At 39.1% G+C, this 23,903-nt stretch overlaps 2 protein-coding genes across 4 annotated transcripts in view; one reads left to right on the forward strand and one right to left on the reverse strand.

Annotated features, from left to right (window-relative positions):
- Positions 1-11,799, forward strand: part of mob2b (MOB kinase activator 2b) — a 78,646-nt gene extending 66,847 nt beyond the window's left edge. For all 3 annotated transcript variants that reach the window (XM_063005151.1, XM_063005150.1, XM_063005149.1), the window contains exons 2-5: positions 3,193-3,353; positions 5,581-5,674; positions 7,841-7,965; positions 10,396-11,799. In XM_063005151.1, coding sequence (XP_062861221.1) covers positions 3,193-3,353; positions 5,581-5,674; positions 7,841-7,965; positions 10,396-10,667 — 652 coding nt within the window. In that variant the 3' untranslated portion in view covers positions 10,668-11,799. The remainder of the gene's footprint in view (positions 1-3,192; positions 3,354-5,580; positions 5,675-7,840; positions 7,966-10,395) is intronic.
- Positions 11,800-13,093: 1,294 nt separating this feature from the next.
- abcc8b (ATP-binding cassette, sub-family C (CFTR/MRP), member 8b) overlaps positions 13,094-23,903 on the reverse strand; it is a 34,211-nt gene continuing 23,401 nt past the window's right edge. Inside the window, exons 24-38 of the mRNA XM_063005043.1 lie at positions 23,525-23,769; positions 22,145-22,311; positions 21,978-22,047; positions 21,745-21,902; positions 21,538-21,630; positions 21,328-21,430; positions 19,839-19,952; positions 18,961-19,081; positions 18,628-18,758; positions 18,465-18,543; positions 17,780-17,888; positions 17,167-17,270; positions 16,126-16,259; positions 15,044-15,106; positions 13,094-13,231 (exon numbers count right to left, since the gene is read on the reverse strand). Coding sequence (XP_062861113.1) covers positions 13,094-13,231; positions 15,044-15,106; positions 16,126-16,259; positions 17,167-17,270; positions 17,780-17,888; positions 18,465-18,543; positions 18,628-18,758; positions 18,961-19,081; positions 19,839-19,952; positions 21,328-21,430; positions 21,538-21,630; positions 21,745-21,902; positions 21,978-22,047; positions 22,145-22,311; positions 23,525-23,769 — 1,829 coding nt within the window. The remainder of the gene's footprint in view (positions 13,232-15,043; positions 15,107-16,125; positions 16,260-17,166; positions 17,271-17,779; positions 17,889-18,464; positions 18,544-18,627; positions 18,759-18,960; positions 19,082-19,838; positions 19,953-21,327; positions 21,431-21,537; positions 21,631-21,744; positions 21,903-21,977; positions 22,048-22,144; positions 22,312-23,524; positions 23,770-23,903) is intronic.

The following is a 23,903-nucleotide window of genomic DNA, read 5'->3' on the forward strand; positions in this document are numbered from 1 at the left end:
AAGCTGCGACTGGTATTGTTGCAATTGTTTTTCTTCACTTCATTCTAGCATCATACAGAGTCCCACATGTGAGCTAGTATGATGAAATGGTAAGAGCCACAATTCTTGTAACAACAGTTTCTAAGATTCAAATCCCAGACTTGGCTCACAAATACAGAAGGTGCATGGCATTACATGAACCTAGCCACTGAGTGGACGCACATTAGTGCGCCCTTAATGTAAGTCCCAAGCCCGGATAAATAGGAGGGTTGCATCTGAAAGGGCATCTGGTTTAAAAACTATGCCAAATGGAATATGCAGACCAGTAGTCTGCTGTTGTGATGCCTAACAGGGCAATAAGCCAATTCCGAGTGTGTTGAATTTTGCTCAAGTGCTGTAGTATTGTGAGAAACTGGGATGAATACAACGAATATAACAATGTTGTTTGTGCTAATGATAAATGTACGGATAGGTGTCCACTTATAGGGGTTGGTAACAGCCAAAATGTGCAGCCCTACTACAGGGGCAGCACGGTGGCTCAGTTGGTAGCACTGTGGCCTCACAGCAAGAAGGTCCTGGGTTTGATTCCCAGGTGGAGCGGTCTGGGTCTTTTCTGTGTCTCTGTGGGTTTCCTCTGGGAGCTCCGGTTTCCTCCCACAGTCCAAAGACATGCAGTTAGGTTAACTGAAGATAAAAAATTGTACATGACTGTGTTTGACATTAAAGACTTGAACTGATGAACCTTGTGTAATGAGTAACTACCATTCCTGTCAGGAATGTAACCAAAGTGTGTAAAACATGACATTAGAATCCTAATCATAAATAAATAACCCAACTACAACCGTGATTGCAGCATTATTTTGCTTGTATTTCATGCAGGATTCATGCGCTCAGTCAGATCTAATAACGTATCCACAAACATCTGAGAATTGGAAATGAGACGAATGCAGAATGTTCCACATCGCCTCTGTTCCACACAGTCTGCTTGTCTGTGCTTTGCGTAATTGCTCCATGACGTACAATCGCCACCCTCCAAACCTCCTGGAACGATCGACCCCGCTTGTGCCAGAGACTCGGGTACAGTGTTTGATGTTCGACACTGGGTGTGGTGGTGCTGAAGTGAAAGTGGGCTGGAGGACTGCTCGTAATACGAACCTTGAGGGCTAAAAATAGCTCTGGCAGGAAGAGCCTGTGTGTCTGGGGCCTCAGTGGCTAATTACAAGGCAAGGTTAAGTGTGCTAGCATGTGTGCATATGGCTCTGACAACGTCATTCGGCTAGTAGGGTGCTTTGGAAGGAGTTTTTATAGCGCTTAACCTTTTTAATATGATGCTTTTTAGGTTTTTACTGGCTGTTTGCTGACTTTTGCTACAAATAAAGATTGCCTCATTTGTGTGCTGAACAGGTCTGGAGTTGATCTTTCATCATATTGGCCAAGTATGTCCTAATACAAGCTATTATAGGGGATTAAAAAGGGGAAGTGAGGGCTATTTAAAAAAATAAAAGAGAGAGAGAGAGAGAGGAGAGAGAGAGAGAGAGAGCATTTGTGCTTTGCAATCAAATAGGTAGTAAATTTAAAATATACAGATGGGTATACAGACGGCAACCAGTGTCTTACTAAGGTGTTGAGCTTCTGAAAGCCGTCAGAGCTGCCTGAATGTACCGTTGCATGGTTATTTATGGAACTGTACTAGAGATATGGAACACCCGTCTTCCAAAAGGTGGTTTGAGTTCTGGTGACTGTAAAGGCCATGAAACATGATTTTTAAAAATATTTCATCATTAGTAGTGGTTATCATTAGTAATGGTTATCTTTGTAGCAACTGTAGCAACTAATTCAATGTTATCATTTTGTTGGTCTCCAGACTAGTCCAGGCCAACATGGATTTATTTAAAAAGCGTTTAATGGGGTGCCCAGTTGGCGCTGCGGGATATTCCGCTAGCACACCAGTGCCAAGATTCTGAACTCCTCGGTTAGAAACTTGGTGTTGCCACCGGTCGGCTGGGCGCCATCTAGCGGGCATAATTGACAGTGCCTGCAGCAGACACGTTTCTGCTAGAGCGGGATGACCGGACTATGTGGGTGGGGTCTTCAAGTGCTGTGTAAGGACCCTGACTGGCAGATAGAGAGGCACCTGTGCAGAGTGCATAGGTGAAAAAGAGTTCCGCAATGGGCTGAGCGTGGGTCGGAGGAGGCGTGAGCAGCAGTATACCCACCTCGACTGCAATCAGGGATCCCCCAGCAGTGGAAGACAAATTGACTATGCTAAATTGGGAGAAAATGGGAGAAAATGCATAAAAAATATAGAAAGTGCAGTGACAATGACATGGTGGTGGTGTGTTAGTGTGTGTTGTTTTGGTACGAGTGGATTAGACACAGGAGTTTTTAAATACCGTGTCCACTCTATTAGACACTCCTACCTGGTTAGTCCACCTTGTAGATGTAAAGTCAGAGACGATCGCTCATCTATTGCTGCTGTTTGAGTTGGTCATCTTCTAGACCTTCATCAGTGGTCACAGGACGCTGCCCACGTGGTGCGGTTGGCTGGATATTTTTGGTTGGTGGACTATTCTCAGTCCAGCAGTAACGGTAAGGTGTTTAAAAACTCCAGCAGCGCTGCTGTGTCTGATCCACTCATACCAGCACAACACACACTAACACACCACCAGTGTCAGTGGTCAGTGTCACTGCAGTGCTGAGAATGATCCACCACCTAAATAATACCTGCTCTGTGGTGGTCCTGTGGGAGTCCTGACCATTGAAGAACAGGGTGAAAGCAGGCTAAAACAGTAAGTAGGGAAACAAATGGACTACAGTCAGTAATTGTAGAACTACAAAGTGCTCTTATATGGTAAGTGGAGCTGATAAAATGGACAGTGAGTTTAGAAACAAGGAGGTGGTTTTAATGTTATGGCTGATCAGTGTATAATAACATTCATAAATGAAATTTGAATGCAATTTATACTAAAAATACACATTTCCAACACAATGTCAGTGAAACCTCAATATTAACTTTTATTAGTCGGCTATAATAAAATAAATCCAAAGGCAGTACTGATGGAATCTGCAGCTACTTTTGACACCTCTGACATCTCTGTGTCCTTTACATGAAGTCTAACTAATCTGAAATGGAACAAAGTCACAAAAAGATGAAGACATGGTAAAGGGAAATTTGAGAATAACTACTCATCTGTCTACTTTGTTCTTTTACAGGAAGTCAAAGACGAAGCCGAATGGAAAGAAGCCGCCCACAGAGGAGAAGAAGCCGTACCTGGAGCCAGACTACACCAAAGTCAGGGTCGTCGACTTTGACCTGAAGGAGCTGGTGGTGCTGCCACCTGAAATCGACCTGAACGAATGGCTAGCCTGTAACAGTATGTAAACTAAAGTTACCTTTAACTAACAGAGAGACAAAATTGAACTGATTAGTTATTTTTGTAAGTTACATTGCAACTTGATTCCAAAAAAGCTCCTAAAATGAAAGCGACAGAACCAGATCCCTGGGAAAGCGTACCGTTTGTGTTATGTCTAGCATGAGCTGGTGGTATTTTTAAAACAACCCTGGGTTTCTGGACTTTTGTCCATCTCAGGAAATCACACCCCATTATTACAGGGTTATGTAATGTGTTGAAAGATTGTACTTCGATTAACATTCCTCTACCCAAAGAACATAGACCATTGTTTGCATTTCCTTTATTTTATCTTTTAGCAGATCATTGAGAAAAATATTGTTGGGAACTGTAGTGTTTTTGTACGATGAAATTAGCCGCTGTGCAGGGCGTCTGGTTCAGAACCTTTTATGGTTATTAGAGGATGACTGTCACCGTATAAGCTATTTATGGCATTTGTCAACTAAACTGTGGTTATTATTTTGGAATGCTGTAGGTCGTGGGTGTTCAAACAAAATTAAGCTATTAATATTCAAATACCTAATACTTACATTTATGGGTCACTTTATTAGGAACACCTGTACAACTTATATTTTGATCCAGTCAGTCATTTGGCAGCAACTTAACTTTGCAACTTTGGCATCCAGATGAAATATTATTTTACATATATCATAAATGTAGGTAATATTGTTATGTAACAGGAAATTAGATAAATAATAACCACTGGTAAACACTGGGCACATGGCTGGAATACCCTAGACAGGACGCCAATCCAGTGCCCTGCACCCCCTTTAGACATAGCCAATCCTGTCTGTGTAGATGCCCAGCTGGCCATTAGAGCGCACAGATTTATTTATGGAATTAAATAAATAACTAAAACGTGAAATGTGATCAGGGTTGCATTAGAACTTTTGCATTAGATTGTGTATTAATTTTAGTACTGGTAACTGTAGTTACATGCACGAACAGAACAGATGTTTATATGCATAACTGAGTCAAAAAGTAAAAACCCATAAGTCGGTACATTTGAGGTGGCCAGGCATAACATTATGACCACTGAAAGGTGAAGTGAAATACACTGATTATCTCTTCATCACGGCACCTGTTAGTGGGTGGGACGTATTAGGCACCAAGTGAACATTTTGACAGGGGCCAAATTGTGATGGCTAGACGGCTGGGTCAGAGCTCTTGTGGGGTGTTCCCGGTCTTCAGTGGTCAGTGTCTATCAAAAGTGGTCCAAGGAAGGAACAGTGGTAAACTGGCAACAGGGTCATGGGCGGCCAAGGCTCATTGATGCTTGTAGGGATTGAAGGCTGGCCCATGTGGTCCGATCCAACAGACGAGCTACTGTAGCTCAAATTGTTGAAGAAGGTAATGCTGGTTCTGATAGAAAGGTGTCAGAATACACAGTGCATCACAGTTTCAGGGCTGTTTGGCAGCAAAAGGGGGACCAACACAATATTAGGAAGGTGGTCATAATGTTAAGGTACTGGACTAGTAATCAAAAGATTGACAGTTCATCCAATGACCGTCATGACCAAGTTGCCACTGTCAGACTCATTTATATTTACATTTTTGGCATTTAGCAGACACTTTTATCCAAAGCGACTTACAGTACTGTTACAGTATATTGTCCAAGCAATTGAGGATTAAGGGTCTTGCTTAAGGGCCCAACAGTGGCAACCTAGCAGTGGTGGTGGGGCTTGAACCGGCGATTTTTTGTTTACTAGTCCAGTACCTTAACCCCTAGACTCCTGAGCAGGACCCTTAACCCTTAGTTGCTCGAACTGTATTCAGTCACAATTGTAAGTCGCTTTTGATAAAAGCCTTTGCTAAACGTGGCACATGAAGTAAAAAGCTTGTGTCAGGTTGAAATAAAAGCCTTCAGCCAGCAGCCTGCACTGATCCACTGTAGATAAGATGGAACCCCCTTGATTTATGGCTGGAGTAATTAGGTTCGAGTGCTAAACATCTGCTTTGAATGCACTGCTCTTAGCACAGCAGCAAAGTTCCCATTTAGATCTTAACTGGCTGATGAAGAGGTGGGTGTCAAGTTTCTGTCTGAAACCCCTATCTGACAGTCTTTCAAAAATCTGTTTACAGAAGTTCCCAGCTTCTCAGTGAAAAAGATGCTTCATTGTTCTGTATCTGTATTTTTTTTTTTTCAGTCCAGGACCTTGTTTAACCTTCGTTTCCATTTCCCTCCCCACAGCCACAACATTCTTCAATCTGATCAACCTGCAGTACAGCACGGTGTCTGAGTTCTGTACGGGCGAGACATGTCCCTTCATGAGCGCCTGCAATACGTAAGTACCAACATGTTCTTCTCCATTATTCACACTCACTTCATCATTCATTATTCATACAGCAGCTGCTCTGGCTGTGCTGTGGGAGTGCTCAAGGTCGCCACCCTGGCTCTGAGGTTGTGCCCTACCTGTAAGATTGAATAAATATAAAAGATTACACAGAGGGGTAAAAGTGGTGGTAAAAGAAGGGGTTTAGTGGGGTTGAGGTCAGGGCTGTATACAGGCCACTGGAGTTCCTCCACCCAACCCCTCAAACTATGTCTAGACCTTGCTTTGTGTACAGGGCAGAAGTCATGCTGGAAAAAAAAAAGGCCTTCCCCAAAGTTGAAATCATATCATTGATTTTAATACATTCATTTAATTTATACACGTTAGCAAACAGTTTGGCAGTAACATCTACACTTAATAATTTAAAGGGGTGTCCACATACCTTTGGACATAAAGTCTGCTGGGCCAAAAATCTACACATAGCACAGATATTACTTTTATCTCCCTTTATTCTATATTAACACGATTCACGATGCTGGGTTCACAATACGATTTTTTCCAGATTTTTTTCCTTTTATTTCTCTTAAAAAAAAAAAAAAAAAAATACTGTATGTGTGATTATCTTTTATTTATCTAAATAATAAATGCCCTTTTGTTTCTGAGGTAGGTACAACCTATGCAAAACAATTTTGAATTAAGCCCAATTTGGCTGAAAAACCTCGAATTTGGCAACCAGGCGTATAGCGCCAGTGACGTCAACCAGGCGAGGTGTATAGCGCCAGTGCCCTCTGCTGTTTAAAGTGAATATCGATTCATTTTACATGTCAAATCGATTTGAATCATGGAATTTTTGAATTGCTTATCAACTGTTTTGTGGTGCATCTTTTGAATTCATGTGTTTCAGCCACAGGAATTGCTAGCAGGGTTAATAAATCAATTATATAAAGGAGATTATATGCTTCCACAACATTTTAGGGAAGGCCCTCTTCTGTTCCAACATGATTGTGCCCCTGTGCACAAAGTGAGGTCTATAAAGACATGAAGAAAAGCTTGGTTTAAAGGAACTCCAGTGGCCTGCACAGAGCCCTGACTTTCATCCCACTGAACAGCTTTGGAATGAACTGGAACATCAGTTGAGGTTTTCTTGACCAAAATCAGTGCCCAGTCATACGAACATACTTAAGTCTTATGAGAACAGAGCTGGGTTCTCGAATACATGGTATCGAGTCTCAGCTCTGCCTGCCGTCTGGGCTGAGCACCCGCATGAACAATTGGCCTGTTGTTCATACAGCGGTGGGATGTTAAAGCCGGATATGGACTGTCTCATAATTAATGCAATTACGACCTCTGCTGGCTGATTGATGGTGCCTGCACAGGGACAGGGAAAAGAGTGCGTTGATCAGGGTGTGTCTCTCCGTACACGGTGCTGATCCGCATTGCACTCGTCAAAGTGTAGGTGATAAGATGCATACGGCTGCTGCCCACGTGTCGGAGTGGGCGTGGGTTAGCTTCGTTATCCTCAATCAGAGCGGGGCTCGGCATTGGTGGAGAGGAAGCATGACGCAATCGGGCAATTGGACGTGTTAAAAGTGGGAGAAAAAGGGGAGAAAATGCATAAACAAAATATTTTAAAAAAGCCTTATGAGAAGCCTTCTCAGAGGAGTGACTGTTGTCATAGCTGAAGAGATCACATAGAGGTCACTCGATTTTAATACCATTTGTTTTCGAAATGGGACCTTCAACGTGCTCATGGTTAGGTGCCCAAATACTTTTGCCATGTAAAGTAGTTCAGGGTTTGGCATCCTCTCAGTGTACAAGTGCTTATTAGGTGAAAATCTAGTCCTTGCCTTTGCTTTTTTTGTTACTTGTACTTTTAAGTTGGAGTTGAGAGGGTGTGTAGGAGAAGTCCCTTTGTTTACGAAAGTGTCGTCCAAAGCCCTGTAGCTCCTTTCTAGCTGTGCGTGGGTCACCTGCCAACAAATAAACTGAACCAATACATACAGAGTCTGATTTAACACATCAGCCATCTGGTCAGTCAGACAGTTCAGTTAATGATACACTAGTAGGTCAGATCAGGCTCTCATCAGATCACCATATTCAGAGTAATAATGTTATAGCTGTAGGATCTTATAATGTGGAGATGATATTTTATACCTGAACCCTGCACTGGTTTGTCAGGACGTACTACTGGTATGATGAGAAGGGGAAGAAGAGTAAATGCACAGCACCGCAGTACGTAGACTTCGTCATGAGTTCGTGCCAGAAGCTCGTCACTGATGAGGACATCTTTCCTACAAAATACGGTGAGTTCCATCGTCCAATTGCACATCTAGTTTCACTGCATGTCTGTTATACCAGACCATAAAATATACATTTACACTAGCCCACTGCAACTGGGATTTAAGATTCGAATCCTCAGCAGTGCTCTCGACTGGTCTAGAGTCTACATACTGGCATGATGGATCCAAGTGGTAGTGGGTTAGCATAATATACTTTGCCCTCAAAACTCCTGAGACTTGAAAATTTAACTTTTTAATTTCCTTTGGGATCAATAAAGTATCCATCCATCCATCTATCTATCTATCTGATTGGCCTGTGTGATGTCTGAGGGGTGGGCGATGCCACACGATGGATTGGCGTCCTGTCCAGAGTGTGTTACTGCATTGCACCCAGTAATTCCTGGAAAAACTGGACCCACCACCATCGCAACCAGGATATAAAGGTGGTAAAACTTGAAATATAAGTCTGACCACAAGCTTATTGGACATCCACCCGGCCCCTTTATTTATTTACTTATTTATGTAAAGCGTTGTTGGGTACTATGAAAGGCGCTATATAAGTTAAATGTATTATTATTATTATTATTTGCAGCTATAACAGCCTCTTTTTGTTTTGGATCTGATTCTAATATCAAAACTTGGGATGCCAGTGATGTCCTGTCCTGAATTGGTGTCCTGTCCAGAGTGTGTTACTGCATTGCACCCAGTCATTCCCTGGAAAACCGGACCCAATACCATCAATACCAGGATATAGAGGTGGTAAAACATGAAATATAAATCTGACCACAAGCTTATTGGACATCCACCCGGCCCCTTTATTTATTTGCAGCTATAACAGCCTCCACTTTTCTGTAAAGGTTTCCACTAGATCCTCTATGTGTCCTGATTTCACTCTTTTTGTTTTGGATCTGATTCGAATATCAAAACTTGGGATGCCAGTGATCGTCCTGTCCTGAATTGGCGTCCTGTCCAGTGTGTTACTGCATTGCACCCAGTGATTTTAAAAAGAACCAGACCCACCACCATCATCACCAGATTACAGAGGTGGTAAAACATGAAATATAAGTCTGACCACAAGCTTATTGGACATCCACACAGCTCTTTTATTTATTTGCTGCTATAACAGCCTCCACTTTTCTGTAAAGGTTTCCACCAGATCCTCTATGTGTCCTGATTTCACTCTTTTTGTTTTGGATCTGATTCTAATATCAAAACTTGGGATGCTAATGATCAACTGATTAACCCATAACCGACTGAGAAATCATTGTCTGGTCAGTCCTGTCAGATAAAAAACAATGGTGTGCTAAAGCCAGTGCCAACAGCTGGCGGTTGATTTGAGTTGAGAGCTCAGATTAGAACTCGCCCTCACCACCTTTAGTGCCCATGCACCTGTTCTGTGTACAGCCACATCCAGAGTTCCGAACAGAGAAACTTGTTAGTGCATTTGTGTTATTTGAATCAGAAACATTGGACCTATTACACATTAAAATCCCAAATGGAAGCTGTTTCAATCAGTAAATGATAACTACACTTGTATTGTTTGAAAGAGACAAACAATACAAGTGACATCTCTTTTCTTTAATTAGCATGTATCATTAGTGCTTGTAATAAACTGTTTGCTACTGACTTTGTTCCAAATCTACATTTAGAATACAGGCCTTATTCTGCTTCCAGTGTTTATGTTAAGTTAAACACACAGATTGTTGATATAAAGCCCAGTATTGTTCCTTTTTTCTTCATTTTCGTTAACCGCTTTATCCTGGTCAGGGTTGTGGCGGGTTACTCCTGAAAACACTGTCCCGCAAGGCAGGAACATCCTGGATAGGGTGTCAATCCATCGCAGGGTTTTGCTCATCCCACACTCAGACAAACCCAGTCTTGTCTGCATAGATCCCGGTTGGCCAGTAGCACCCCAGGGGTTGAACCCTGGATCCCAGTGGTAGTGGGTTAGCATAATACACTCTGCCCTCAAAACTCCAGACTCTCAATCAATATCAAATTGGTTGATTTTGCTGGTGTAACGTTGCTTTTTAACGTTGCATTTTACTCCTTGTGATCAAGTGGTGTGTCGTTAGCTATCATTACAAATATTCACAGCATTAAAAGGGTGAGTGGAATTGAGTGGCGTAATTAAATCTAAAAATCTGATCTGACACCAAACCAGCATTTTAATTTAAATACTGATACTCATTATCAAAAATAGAAATAATCATATTCATAGTCAAAATATTTTACTCTCTATTTGAAATAATTTACTACGTTTTTGTTATCCCATAACAATGTAAATGGTGCCATCTGGCGGTAAAACAGTGGAATTGCATGTCCTGCTTTATATTTTTTTCGTGTTAGACACTCAATTCATTAGATATCTGTGAAATAATGAAAAATCAGTTGCTTCATACTTCATAAATTTTTTACAATACTACAACTCACGTTCTCTTTAAATCCCTACAGGCAAAGAGTTCCCCAACGCCTTCGACTCGCTAGTAAAGAAGATCTGCCGCTACCTGTTCCACGTGCTGGCGCACATCTACTGGGCTCACTTTAAGGAGACCGTGGCCATGGACCTTCACGGACATTTAAACACGCTCTACACACACTTCGTCGTCTTTATACGGGAATTCAACCTGATGGACCCCAAGGAGATTTCCATAATGGACGACCTGACCGAGGCGCTGTGCACTCCCCTGCCCCCTCCTCCACAGAACCACGTCACAGAGAGATGAGGCCTCGCACTCGCTCCACCTCCATCCCTCTGCTCGAGGAGGACAGAAGCACAGCCCTTCGGCCTCCCAAAGACTCCGCTCTCTTTTAAAGGACCCGGTCAGGATGGGTTAGCCTGGCCTGCGGGCGCCTGCACTTGCTGAAAGAGCCCTTTACCCAGGAAGCATTCATTTTCACGCTCTTCTTTTTTTGTTTTGGTTTCTAATGCCCGTGTAGTCATGGGGTTGGGGCACTAGGTTTGTTTTGTCACTTTCTCTCCATGTGGAAGATAGCACTGTTTCTATATGGGGTAAGGCTGAACTTAAGGCCAGGTCGTTTACAGGGTCTCTTTAATTATATTTTAGTACTTTTTTCCCAGAATATAGAGTGTGAAATTTAGGCTTTCCAGGAGTTTGAAGGGTCTCAGATTACCCATAATCCTCTCAGTCTGACTACTTTCCACCCATGATGCTCTTTAACCCAGCATCTGATACAATATCTGCACCTTTTTATTGTTTCTCTTTATGCTCATAACCATATTAGATCACCTAGACACACTTCATGTTAAGTATTGGATCAGTCTGTAAACTCTCCCTCCATGCAGCACAGTGACAAAGACATGATTTTTGTCTGCTACCTTTAAATACTGAATGCTGTACGTACCCCGAATCACAAACCACATCATACCCGACACATCCAATCAAGTCTTTCTAATTTCCCACCATCAAAAACATGCAATCATGTCCAAATTGAGGTAGCGTATCAGCAAGATTCACTTTGTAAGGACACTTTCGAGACAAGTGGCAAAAGAATGTAAATCTAGTCTTTACGTATTTAACTGTTTGAGGAAATTATCCAGAGTGAATGAGTGACCGAAAGAATGAAAAAAGTGGGTGTAAGCATGAAAGAGAATTTAAGAGATTTTAAAGTCCGCCCTTCATCACTGTTCAGAGAGGCTGAAGTTCTCTCATTATAGGGTTGGATGTTAGTTTTAATTTATTTACCCATTTGGTTTAGTTTTGGCTTTTCTTTTCAGGACCCCTGAGTTCTGGCTTTCATTTTTATGTATTTTAATAAATAATACTTAAGTTAAAAAAAAGTGATTTAATATTTTAAGCTCTGCAAATTATACCCTAATAAAATGTTTAAAATGTAGCCAAGACCTGTGGTGTTTGTATTTTTTTTAATTTTTTTTTTTAAACAGAGTTAAACGATTAACAGAGTAACAAATGAAACTTGCCAAGTTTCCGCACTTTTTTAAACTCTTTTTATTGAGAATTTTAAAAACAAATTACATCACTTTTCTACATAGTCACCTTCCGATGCATTTTGATGATCAGATGGCGCTAAATCCAGACTATAAGCTCTCTCTCTCTGTCTCTCAGACACGACCATTTACTACTCCTTCCACCCTCACCGTTTCCAACCAAAATATAAAAGTGCAGAAATATATACATCGATCAGCCATAACATTAAAACCACCTCACTGTTCATTTTATCAGCTCCACTTACCATATAGAAGCACTTTGTAGTTCTACAATTACTGACTGTAGTCCATCTGTTTCTCACATACATTTTTAGCCTGCTTTCACCCTGTTCTTCAATGGTCAGGACCACCACAGAGCAGGTATTATTTAGGTGGTGGATCATTCTCAGCTCTGCAGTGACACTGACATAGTGGTGATGTGTTAGTGTGTGTTGTGCTGGTATGAGTGGATCAGACATAGCAATGCTGATGGAGTTTTTAAACACCTCATTGTCACTGTTGGACTGAGAATAGTCCACCAACCAAAAATATCCAGCCAACAGCGCCCCATGGGCAGCGTCCTGTGACCACTGATAAAGGTCTAGACAATGACCAACTCAAACAGCAGCAATAGATAAACAATAATCTCTGACTTTACATCTACAAGGTGGACCAACTAGGTAGGAGTGTCTAATAGAGTGGACAGTGAGTGGACATGGTATTTACAAACTCCAGCAGCGCTGCTGTGTCTGATCCACTCATACCAGCACAACACATACTAACACACCACCACCATGTCAGTGTCACTGCAGTGCTACGAATGATCCACCACCTAAATAATACCTGCTCTGTAGTGGTCCTGTGGGGGTCCTGACCATCGAAGAACAGCATGAAATGGGGCTAACAAAGCATGCAGAGAAACAGATGGACTACAGTCAGTAATTGTAGAACTACAAAGTGTTTCTATATGGTAAGTGGAGCTGATAAAATGGACAGTAAGTGTAGAAACAAGGCGGTGGTTTTAATGTTATGGCTGATCGGTGTATATGTGTGTGTAGTACAAGAACTAGTTCTACATTTATCAAAACGTTAATTGTTAAAAACTAATCATTCATGTTTTTATAATTATTTAATAATTATATAGTGAATACATAATGCACGACACAGTTCTAAACAATATATATTGTACACGTTTTATCATCATTATTTGTCTGCTCGGACGAAGGAGTAAAATACACTATCTTTCTTTTCTAGCAGGACATCAGGCCTGTCGTACTCCAGAATCGAGCCTCGCTTCATCACAATCACAACATCTGAACCCAGGATGGTGTGCACACGGTGCTGCGATACAAAAATAAGCACATGATTTTACCGATGAGTGACAACTTAAAGGAAAAAAATTCTGAATCTTGCTATTATACTGAGTTTCTTCGAACTGATCTTGACTAATAGTTGTTATGTATAAGTAATTCTAAAGCTTTGAATAGTTTAACAAAATTTTAATCATGTTCACAAAACAGGGGTTTCAGCTTGAATTTTGAAGTGTCTTAAATGGCATTAAGCCATGACAATGAAAAGGAAATAAGGAAGTCAAAGCAACATCTAAAAAAACCTACAAAAGTAAAGGAAGACAAAGCAAACTCCTATATCACAGCAAAGGTCTTGTAGTTGTTTAGCTTAATGTTTGCCTAAACAGAAGACGTAGTGTACAATTTTATTGGGCAAAGTTGCTTGCACGAACATGATTTGCATGAAGTTAAGTGCTGTGGACTTTAGTCATGACCAGCAAAGGAAGGTTTGTAGGTTTGAAATTTGAAGCATCTCATAAAAAAAACATCTTGGCAGTTGTTAAGCATGATATAAATCTAATACGCTTAAAGATTGTGTGACAGCCGGTCATAAAGAAAACGTCAAATTTGTTTTTGCTATTTAGTGCAGTCTATCTAAAATCCGAACCTGAAAGTGCTGGCTTCTACAACAGGACAATGATCCAAAACATACCTAGAATTCAACATTAACAACCTCTGACTTAAACATCATTAATCTGTTAATAAATTTTAATTCTTAACATGCTGTGCGTGCAAGGCAACCCAAGAATATCTCAGAACTAGAAGCGTTCATCAGTTAAGAGTGGGTAAAAAAAAACAAGACTAAAATAATGCTAGCTGGCAACAGTAAGCATTTGCAAGAATCAGTATCTAACAGAGGGTGTTACCAACTACTGACTTAGTGGGGTGTTCAAACTTTTTTTTTTAATTCATCAAATATGAAGTAACTGTGCATTTTAATTAGCAAATGAATAAATTTATAATAAATAAAACTTTATTATTTTTATAATTATTATTGATATAATTATTTTCATTATTATTATTACTATTTCTATTATTATTATTATTATTATTTTATATTATTATTAACATTATTGTTATTATTATTGTTTAAATTATTATTATCATTATTATTATTTTATATTATTGTTATCATATCATCATTATTATTATTTTATATTATTATTATTATTATTATTATTGTTGTTGTTTTATATTATTATTATCATTATGATTAGTATTATTATTATTACCATTACTATAAGTATTGTTGTTTTATATTATTATAATTATTATTATTTTATATTATTATTATCATTATTATTATTATCATTGTTTTATATTATTATAATTATCATTATATTATTATTATTGTTATTTACACATTATTATTATTATTATATTATTATTTACTCATTATTATTATTATATTATTATTTACACATTATTATTATTATTATTTACACATTATTATTATTATTTTTATTATTATTATTTCCAAAATGTGGCACGCAACTGTTCTTCTAGGTTAGAAGCTCGCTAGTGCCGCCCAGCGGTTAGTCAAAGTATAACAGGATTTTTTTCTCGTGTTTGTAATATTGGAAATATCTGGAAATATTAAATTATTACATAATTCATTCCCGGAATTTGAATTTCAGAAATCAGCACAGAGGAGGAACATTTGGTACAAAATGATTTGAGAGCTTTTAGAGAGATGATAATCAGTAAACATTTGTATGCACTTGATCCTCTGATCTCACATGATCACTGTGAGGATAAATCTGCAGATGTAATAATCTCTCGTGTGATTATGAAGAATACTTACAGCTATGTTTACCACTGTCCGATCTGCAAACGCAGTCAGAACCACTTTTTGTAGAATACTTTCCTGTTGAGAGAAGATATGAGTTTAATCAAAAGTTTACATACTCTTCTAAAGGATGTAGTTACATTGCATTGCAGTGTTGGAACGTTAACGAACCAAAATGAACCAAAACATAAGAACCATCAGCCTAATATACTGTCAAAACAGCTCTGACTCGCTGAAACACTGGTTTTACAAGACATCTGAAGGACTCCTGTGGAATCCTTTAATCTCTAAGTTTTGTGAGGTGTATTGTCCTACAGTGCACCCTAATGCCTAATGGGGAAATGATGCACATGTGCTCAACATCCACATGAAAATGGATTCATCTGACCACTCTGGTGATGTCTAGCTCCGATGCCTGCACACCCAAAGCACTTTCACTGGCTTGTGCCTATGCAGCCTTATAGACAGAAGGCTTTAATACACTGTGTGTTGTAGCTCATTTATCTCATTGCCAATATTACACCTATCTGCAATTTGAGCCACAGTAGCTCTTCTGTTGGTCCAGACCAGACACCACAGCCTTCATGTCCTTTAACATCAATAAGTCTTGGTTGCCCAACAACATGTTGGCGGTTTGTGGCTTGTCCCTTCTCGGGACCATAACAGTTTTACATTTATCAAAGTCACTCAAGTCTTTATGCTGATCATTCAATGTATACTGTGAATAGCTACCATCAGCTCAGGCTGTAGGTCATAATGGCTGGATCATGATTTCAAAAAGTACATAAAAATCCACAAGGAACAGTGGTCTCCTGCTGAAGTTAAAAACAAAAACCCAATTTCAACTTGTTCTTAAAGATAATTTATCTGATACCAAAACCCACCAAAACAAGTCTGTTGTGAATTAAAAGCTCCTGGAAAACAGATGATGTAATCAACAAGCTAAATTATAGGCTGCTTTGAGAAGAAAAGGGTCTTTGCATGTCCTTGTTTTTTGTCCAGTTGCATTTGTTTAGATGTGTATGTAAACCTTTGACATACTGCAAGTATTTACTTAAATTTAGACATTAATGTATATAAATCGTTGCTGCTCTCACAGTGGCCATATCAATAGATGCTGTTGCTTCGTCCATGATTAGGATGCTGCTCTTCCTGACAAATGCTCTGGCCAAACAGAAGAGTTGTCTCTGTCCCTGACTGAAATTCTCTCCTCCCTCAGTCACCATGGCATCTAGAGAATTGACAGAATATTTACAAACACATATTTAATCATATAATGCTGATTGTAAACTGAGATTCATATAATATGTTGCAGCTCATATTTAAGTTAGATTTGGATCTGTATATCTACAATAAATAAACAATAAATGACTCCCTTGGTAAAAATCAATCACATTGAAAATAATAATAATACATGTATGATTGCTTAGCATGTTCTTCCTGTGTCTGTGTTTCCTTCCTCCTCTCAAAAACAATTGAAATTGAAATTGCCCCAGATGTAAGTGAGCAAGTAAATGAATGAATGTACACTGACCAGGCATAACACTATGACAGGTGAAGTGAATAACACTGATTATCTCTTCAACACGGCACCTGTTAGTGGGTGGGATATATTAGGCAGCAAGTGAACATTTTATCCTCAAAGTTGATGTTAGAAGCAGGAAAAATGGACAAGCGTAAGGATTTGAGTGAGTTTGACAAGGGCCAAATTGTGATGGCTAGACGACTGGGTCAGAGCATCTCCAAAACTGCAGCTCTTGTGGGGTGTTCCCGGTCTGCAGTGGTCAGTATCTATCAAAAGTGGTCTAAGGAAGGAACAGTGGTAAACCGGCATCAGGGTCATCATGGGGGTGATGCACGTGGGGAGCAAAGGCTGGCCTGTGTGGTCCAATCCTGGTTCTGATAGAAAGGTGTCAGAATACACAGTGCATGTTTTGGCAGCAAAAGGGGGACCAACACAATATTAGGAAGGTGGTCATAATGTTATGCCTCATCGGTGTATGTTGTCCCTTGTCTTAGGTGTCCTCTCACCTTGCAGACGGTGTCTTCAGGTGGGTTCTGGATTAACTGTGACCTCTAAGTCTTGAATAAATATAATTCTTACACCTGAAATTCTAAAAAGACAGTTTGGAGGTTACCTAGTCCTTCAGCTAAAGCCTCTACCAGAGGTGTGAGCTGTGCGATCTCCAGAGCTTCCCACAGCATTCGGTCTGTTGCCTTTTGCTCTGGATCCAAATTAAACCTGCAATCAGTAAAGTGCCTTTATTAATAAAAAAAAGTTATTTGCCAATTTATTTTTACAGCCTACACTGCACATTTACTTAATGGCATTGTATACTTAGTCTTAGAAAATGTGTCTTTGAGCCTTGGGAGAAGATTTGTCTTTGAGCCTTGGGAGAAACTTTATCCAAGGTCTCCTTGAATTGGACATAAATCATGATGCAAATCTCCTTGGACAAAAAGGCATTGAGTAGTGTCTTTACCCCTGAAGTTGAGACCACAGCCTTCTTATGTGCTTGTGACTAAATGCCGTACAAAACGTCTCAATTACACAGCCTGTGTTTGGCTTCCGGGTCAGACTGGCAACATGCCTACAGTACCATGTCGCTATTATGCCACTGCTCCACTTGGAATGGTCTGTTTAGCACATCAGTATTGGAGAAATGTATTAAAACTGTGAACATTGAATGTCAGGTGTTAGTAAATTATAATAGAAAATACAACAGACAAATACTAGTTTACTGTACTTACCGGATTGTTCCACTGAATAAAATTGGATCTTGTAGAATAATTGAAAATTTGGAGCGCAGGGTTTGAAGGGGAAGTTTAGCGATATCAATACCATCTATAATGATCCGACCTAACAGAGAAGAAAACCAGGATCAGCAAACCAGAATTACAGTTTAAGTCAAAAGCTGACTTATGTTTTCAGTTACTTTAGCTACAAGTTTCTTCATTGACTAAATAAAAGAACACCGGCTCCAAAAAGACACATTAAAAACTGTATGCTGACATTTTGAGCTAGCACATTTGAAATTCAGCTAACGGCACAACGGGTGCCTCTGTGGACAGTGATTGGCTGGTCTGAGGAAGGGAGGCTGTAGGGATTCATCGTAACTGCTGCAGGTACGACCTCTGCTGGCTGATCGATGGAATCTGCACAGTGAGATGGGGGATAATAGGGATTAGTGCTCTCCAAGTGCAAAATGAATCCCCATATAAACACGATTCAATCAGGTGAAAAAAAGCGGCTGGCTACTGCACTGGTGTCAGATGGGGCGTTTTAGTTTTGAGTGCCCTCCTTGGTTATAAAATGAAGTCTGCAGCATTTAAAGCGATTCTCTAATTAGAAATTGTGCACTAAAATGAAGGCAGATTTAAGTTTGTTTCCTGTGAAGAACATTATTTTAAGACTGTGTAATAATATAACGTTTACCTTCGCATGTGTCCACCATTCTGAAAAGAGCCAGTGAAAAGGAAGATTTTCCACTTCCGGTGCGTCCGCAAATTCCCACCTGAACAAATTCAGCACATCACTAATAAGATCTTCGCCGTCTAAAGACACAGCAATTGCGTGCATAGTTTTTAGACTAGACTACCTTTTGTCCGGGTTTAATGTGAGCATTGACACGCTTTAAGACAGGCTTCAGGCTGCTATTATATCTTACACTCAGGTTCTCGATCTTGATCTCACCATATCTGGGCCATCCTGCTGGAACCTGAGCTGGGTCTGGAAAATGCAGAAAAATGTGCCTGTGAGTCCCATACATTGAGTAACATCAAATCAGATGAATCAAAACACTCTTGATGTTGCTTGCGGTCAAGGTTGGTTCATTTACAGGGCCAAAAAAGCTAAATTAAGTATCACAGTATACGTGTATATTGACATTAGTGTTTGTCATTGCCATCAATACACTTGTTCATTCACTCACTCATTTCCCCACTGTAGTTCTCAGGCTCTGTGTTTAACAAACTGCTGATTCGTTTTACAGAGCCAAGCTGCACCTCCATATCAGCCAGGTTACGCACCATCCAGTTCAGGTAGTTTGACACCTGTAACAATATCAAACTACCAGTTAATCACTACAATATAGAAGCAACAGTTCATATTACATTAAATTAAAGGTAAAATACAGGCATCTATTTATCATATTAAATGTCCCCAAAATGGTATGTGACAATTGTATCCAATGGCATAAGAAAAGAGCTGCTCATGTGGGTGAGGGCAAATTTACACCAACAGCAAACAACACCAACAGGGAAACCCAGTGTCACTGTTATCATTACCAAATGACTTCTGAATGGTTATTATATTTTTGCTGTGGAAAAACAGGTTCACTAGATGCTTTAATTAGATTCCACCCTAAATATCACCATAACAACATTAATACCTGGTGAAATAATGAATTATTTATAGCATTCATGCAAAGACTTTTATTCAGACATGTTTATTTTCAAATTACTAAGTGTAGCTGTGGTAATGCTAGCTACTAGCTACAAAATAAAAATCAGGAAAAAGAATATGCAATGTAAGTGTCTGTATTTAATTGATTTTTAATAAAAGCTTTGTCAACTGCGTTTGTGGTATGGCACCATATTCACTAACAGTGATATATTTGGTCACCCAGCTGTCTAAAGCAAAATGTCAGTGTTGCTTATCAACACCACATATATGGTCAACTTGCCTGTTTCTGGCTGTGTGTGTGTGTGTGTGTGTGTGTGTGTGAGTGTGTGAGTGAGTGTGTGAGTGTGAGTGTGAGTGTGAGTGTGAGTGTGTGTGTGTGTGTGTGTGTGTGTGATGAGAGTTTACCATGAGAGCGTATGTCAGGCCAAGTCCCACTAATCCTGCTGACAGTTTACTATATAATGCACTGCTGATGGAGGCTACTGCTGCTACCAGCACCACACATGCTCCAATATACTCCTGCAACACCAAGATTACAGGAAGATATTATTATTATTATTATTATTATAGATAGATAGATAGATAGATAGATAGATAGATAGATAGATAGATAGATAGATAGATAGATAGATAGATAGATAGATAGATAGATTAGATAGATAGATAGATAGATAGATAGATAGATAGATAGATAGATAGATAGATAGATAGATAGATAGATAGATTAGATAGATAGATAGATAGATAGATAGATAGATAGATAGATAGATAGATAGATAGATAGATAGATAGATAGATAGATAGATAGATAGATACTTTATTAATTCCAAAGGTAATTAAAGAGATAAATAATAATAATAATAGTAATAATAATAATAAATTATTAATATTATTATTATTGTTATTATTATTAATATTATTATTATTATTGAGATTAAAAACAATATTTGCAATTTAGTAATCATTCTTATCAGAAGTACTTGCTACACCACACATTCATTTACCTATTTACTTCCTTATATTTGTTGCAAACTGTATTAAATTGCACTTCTGCACCATTATTGCACATGCTGTTATCGGACAAGGTACAAGGAACACCTAATATGCTGCTCTTCCAAGAAGTATATATATGTACTTTTTTTTTTAACTGCAAAAAGAATTGCACTTGCTCCCTTTTTTCCTTTTTCTATTTTTTCTTGTATTAAGGTGAGAGAGAAACAATATCTAAATTTTTACTGTACGTAGTGAATTGACAATAAAGAAATCTTGAATCTTGAATACCTAGGGGCATTTTAGAGCAGCCAATCTACCTTCTGCATCATCATAGGAAATAAGAAGAAACCAAAATAGTTAATGAAATTCTATGTGTGCATGGGGAAAAACAAGTCAAACTCCTCTCTGGATACAATGTAAGAACCTACGTCCACAGAACCTGTTACCTGCTGAGCCACTGTGCACCCATTATTATAATTATTATTATTATGATGATTATTATTATTATTATTATTATTATTATTATTCATAATAGTAGTAGTAGTGGTAGTAGAAGTAGTTGTAACGTTACTGTATTCAGCTATTACTACTTGAAAAATAGGGTTTAATATCTTTGGTTTAATTGTGAATTACCTGGCTGAAATCATTGACTATAAAACAGTTTTTAATTATTAAACACTGCATGCTTTAATTTCTTTCCCAAAATTTTTTTTAGGAAAAAATAAGAGGTCTAACCAGAACCAGATTATAATTGGGCAAATAAGGTATTACACATAATAATTACACATATAAATAATGTGTTTTAAGAAAACGTCATTTAGTTATCAGTTTATAAGTAATTAGATATTGTGTACTGTATTGTGTAATTGTGTAACTGAGTGTTTTTGTTGATGAACGTTACCATGCGAACTTCAAGCCAGCGATTAGCCACAGTCAGAAAAAGTGAAGCAATGTTGTTGGCATCAATGCATTCCAAAAGCCTTTTCTTAAACTTTTGCTCATGTCTGCAAAGCCAAATGTGATGCTTTTAATTTTCAGCCAGTTAAGAATTAGAACAAAGTTAATTCAGAATACAGTTTTAATAATTCTGTATGAAATTTTGTTTCTGTACCTGGATGCTCTGATGGTAGTTAGACCCTCTATAGTCTGGGAATAGTGAGAGAGAAGAGGAATCTGAGTGCTGTCTTCTAACTGCTGTAAATCCCTACATGTTTAAAAAGAAAAGTCAACATGCAGGCAATAATAGAAATATAGCAAAGGAATAAGCATCCTGACTTATACCTAAAATCATAAACTAAAAATGTAGAGGAAGACCCACCTGGATGCCACCCTGAAGTATTTCTGAATAAAGTAGCAGGTGATGGTCAGAGGAAGCAGAGCGATGAGAAAGACTGGTGTGATGTAGGAGATAATACCCACTGCCGATACACACAGCAGAGTGGAACGGCTCAGACACTCCATAGTGACCGGGATGTGCTGCATTAAATTGGTTCAGTTGTATTAATGTGTTTTTTAGATATAATTTTAATAAATGTAGTTGACTGTAATTACCTGATCAATTGTGTTGATGTCGCCAGAGAATCGGTTAAGAATACTGCCAAGAGGAGTCGTTTCAAACAACCTGCAACGTGAATATTCGTTAAATTCAACATTTAGCATTTGTTTTCTATGTTCATTACAATAAGCCTTGACAGATTTTCCGTTTCTGGCTTTTCCACCTCATGGGAGCGAGGATGATGATGCGTAGAAGACTACAGTGTAGTTGTTGAGCGACTCTCAGACCCGTCCATTCCACCGTCAGAAATGTGATCAAACACAGCACGATCCCCAAAAAACACAACATACAGAACACCAGCAGATACGGAGCGTGACTGTGCACACAGTCCTGAAACAGAAGAAAGATGGAAAATTAGATGTAAAACGGTCAAATTTGTGACACAAATGTAGTCTTCATCATACATTTTCAATTCTTTAAATAATTGCCTTATACAACATCTAGAGTTCCTGGGGTGCCATTGTATTTGTTGTGAGTTCAGATTTCTTAACCAGACTGGTTATTTCTGGAGATAAGTTCAGCATAATGGTACCAATTTCCATAGAATATTAATGAAATATGTTCTGGAAGAGGCAGAGTTCTCGTATTAGGACAGTGGTAGCCTAGTGGGTAAAGCTTTGGGCTTTGGTATGCAGCCACTAGCGATATAAGGATACACTCCACCCACAATGTGATGCAATTCATGAATCACGATACTGGGTTCACGATAAGTTTTTTTCCCGATTTTTTAAACAAAATTAAATTGAAGACAAATAAAATACTGTATTCGTGCTTATCTTTTATTTATCTAAATAATGAATGCCATTTAATTTTTGCGGTAGGTACCCACTATGCAAAACAATGCTGCACATTTCCCTTTTTGTGTAAAAAAGAAAAACTGAAATGAAATTAATCCCACATTAAATAAATAAATGAATAATACAAATAAAGAAAGTATCCTCACATAAATACATTTGGCTGGAAAATTCTGAACCTGGCAACCCTGTAGTGACGTCAACCAGGCTAGGTGAATAGGGCCAGTGCCTTCTGCTGTTTAAAGTGAATATTGATTCATTATACATGTAAACCGATTTGAATCGTTACACATGTGAATCGATTTTTTCGTCTTGTGGTGCATCGTTACATCCCTAGCAGCCACTGTTGGGCCCTTGAGCAAGGCCCTTAGCCATTGGGCTGTACAATGGCTGAAACTGTGCTCGGATCCTGGCTTGCCAACAAGCTGGGATATGCGGAAAAGAATTCCACTATAGGGTACACATGTATATTTACATATACAGCACTTTTTATTTACATTTACACACTAAAAGCAGTTGAGGGTTAAAAGCCTTGCTCAAGGGCCCAACAGTGGCAACCTGGTAAGGATGGGGCTTGAACCAGCAACCTTCTGATTACTAGTCCAGGACCTGAATCACTAGGCTACTACTGCCTATGACTAATAAAGGCATTCTTCTTCTTCTTCTTATGGTTACACTTGATAGGTACTTGTCCATCCTGTACCAATGATCAGAATGTAACAAGTATATCTAAGTGTACCATGTCTTACCTGTGCAGACGTACAGTTTCTCTCTGCAGTGTCTGATCGAGCAGTGATTGTCTGAGACGTCCAGTAAGCCAGCCAGTAATCTATAGCCAGCATGAGCGAGTGTTTGGTGAACTGAGAGAGGACAAGCAGAGGTAGCAGCAGGAGACCAGCAGCTCTCAGGTAGGTACCTAACGATCCCCAAGGCAGTGTGGTCCTCTGACGCAGCTCTGCTGCCAGGCTGTCTTCTTCTGTACTTCCAGAACTATCTGCAAATTGAATACTTTGATCGGAAGGCAGTTTTGTAGTTTTCTGAGGGTGACTGGATCAGATCGGAAACATTATAAATGGACAAGATAGCTGTATTCAGAATATTTTAAGGACACTGTTACAGTCTATGTAC

Source organism: Trichomycterus rosablanca, chromosome 11 (genome assembly GCF_030014385.1).
Source record: "Trichomycterus rosablanca isolate fTriRos1 chromosome 11, fTriRos1.hap1, whole genome shotgun sequence".
In the NCBI taxonomy this organism is placed as follows: Eukaryota; Metazoa; Chordata; class Actinopteri; order Siluriformes; family Trichomycteridae; genus Trichomycterus; species Trichomycterus rosablanca.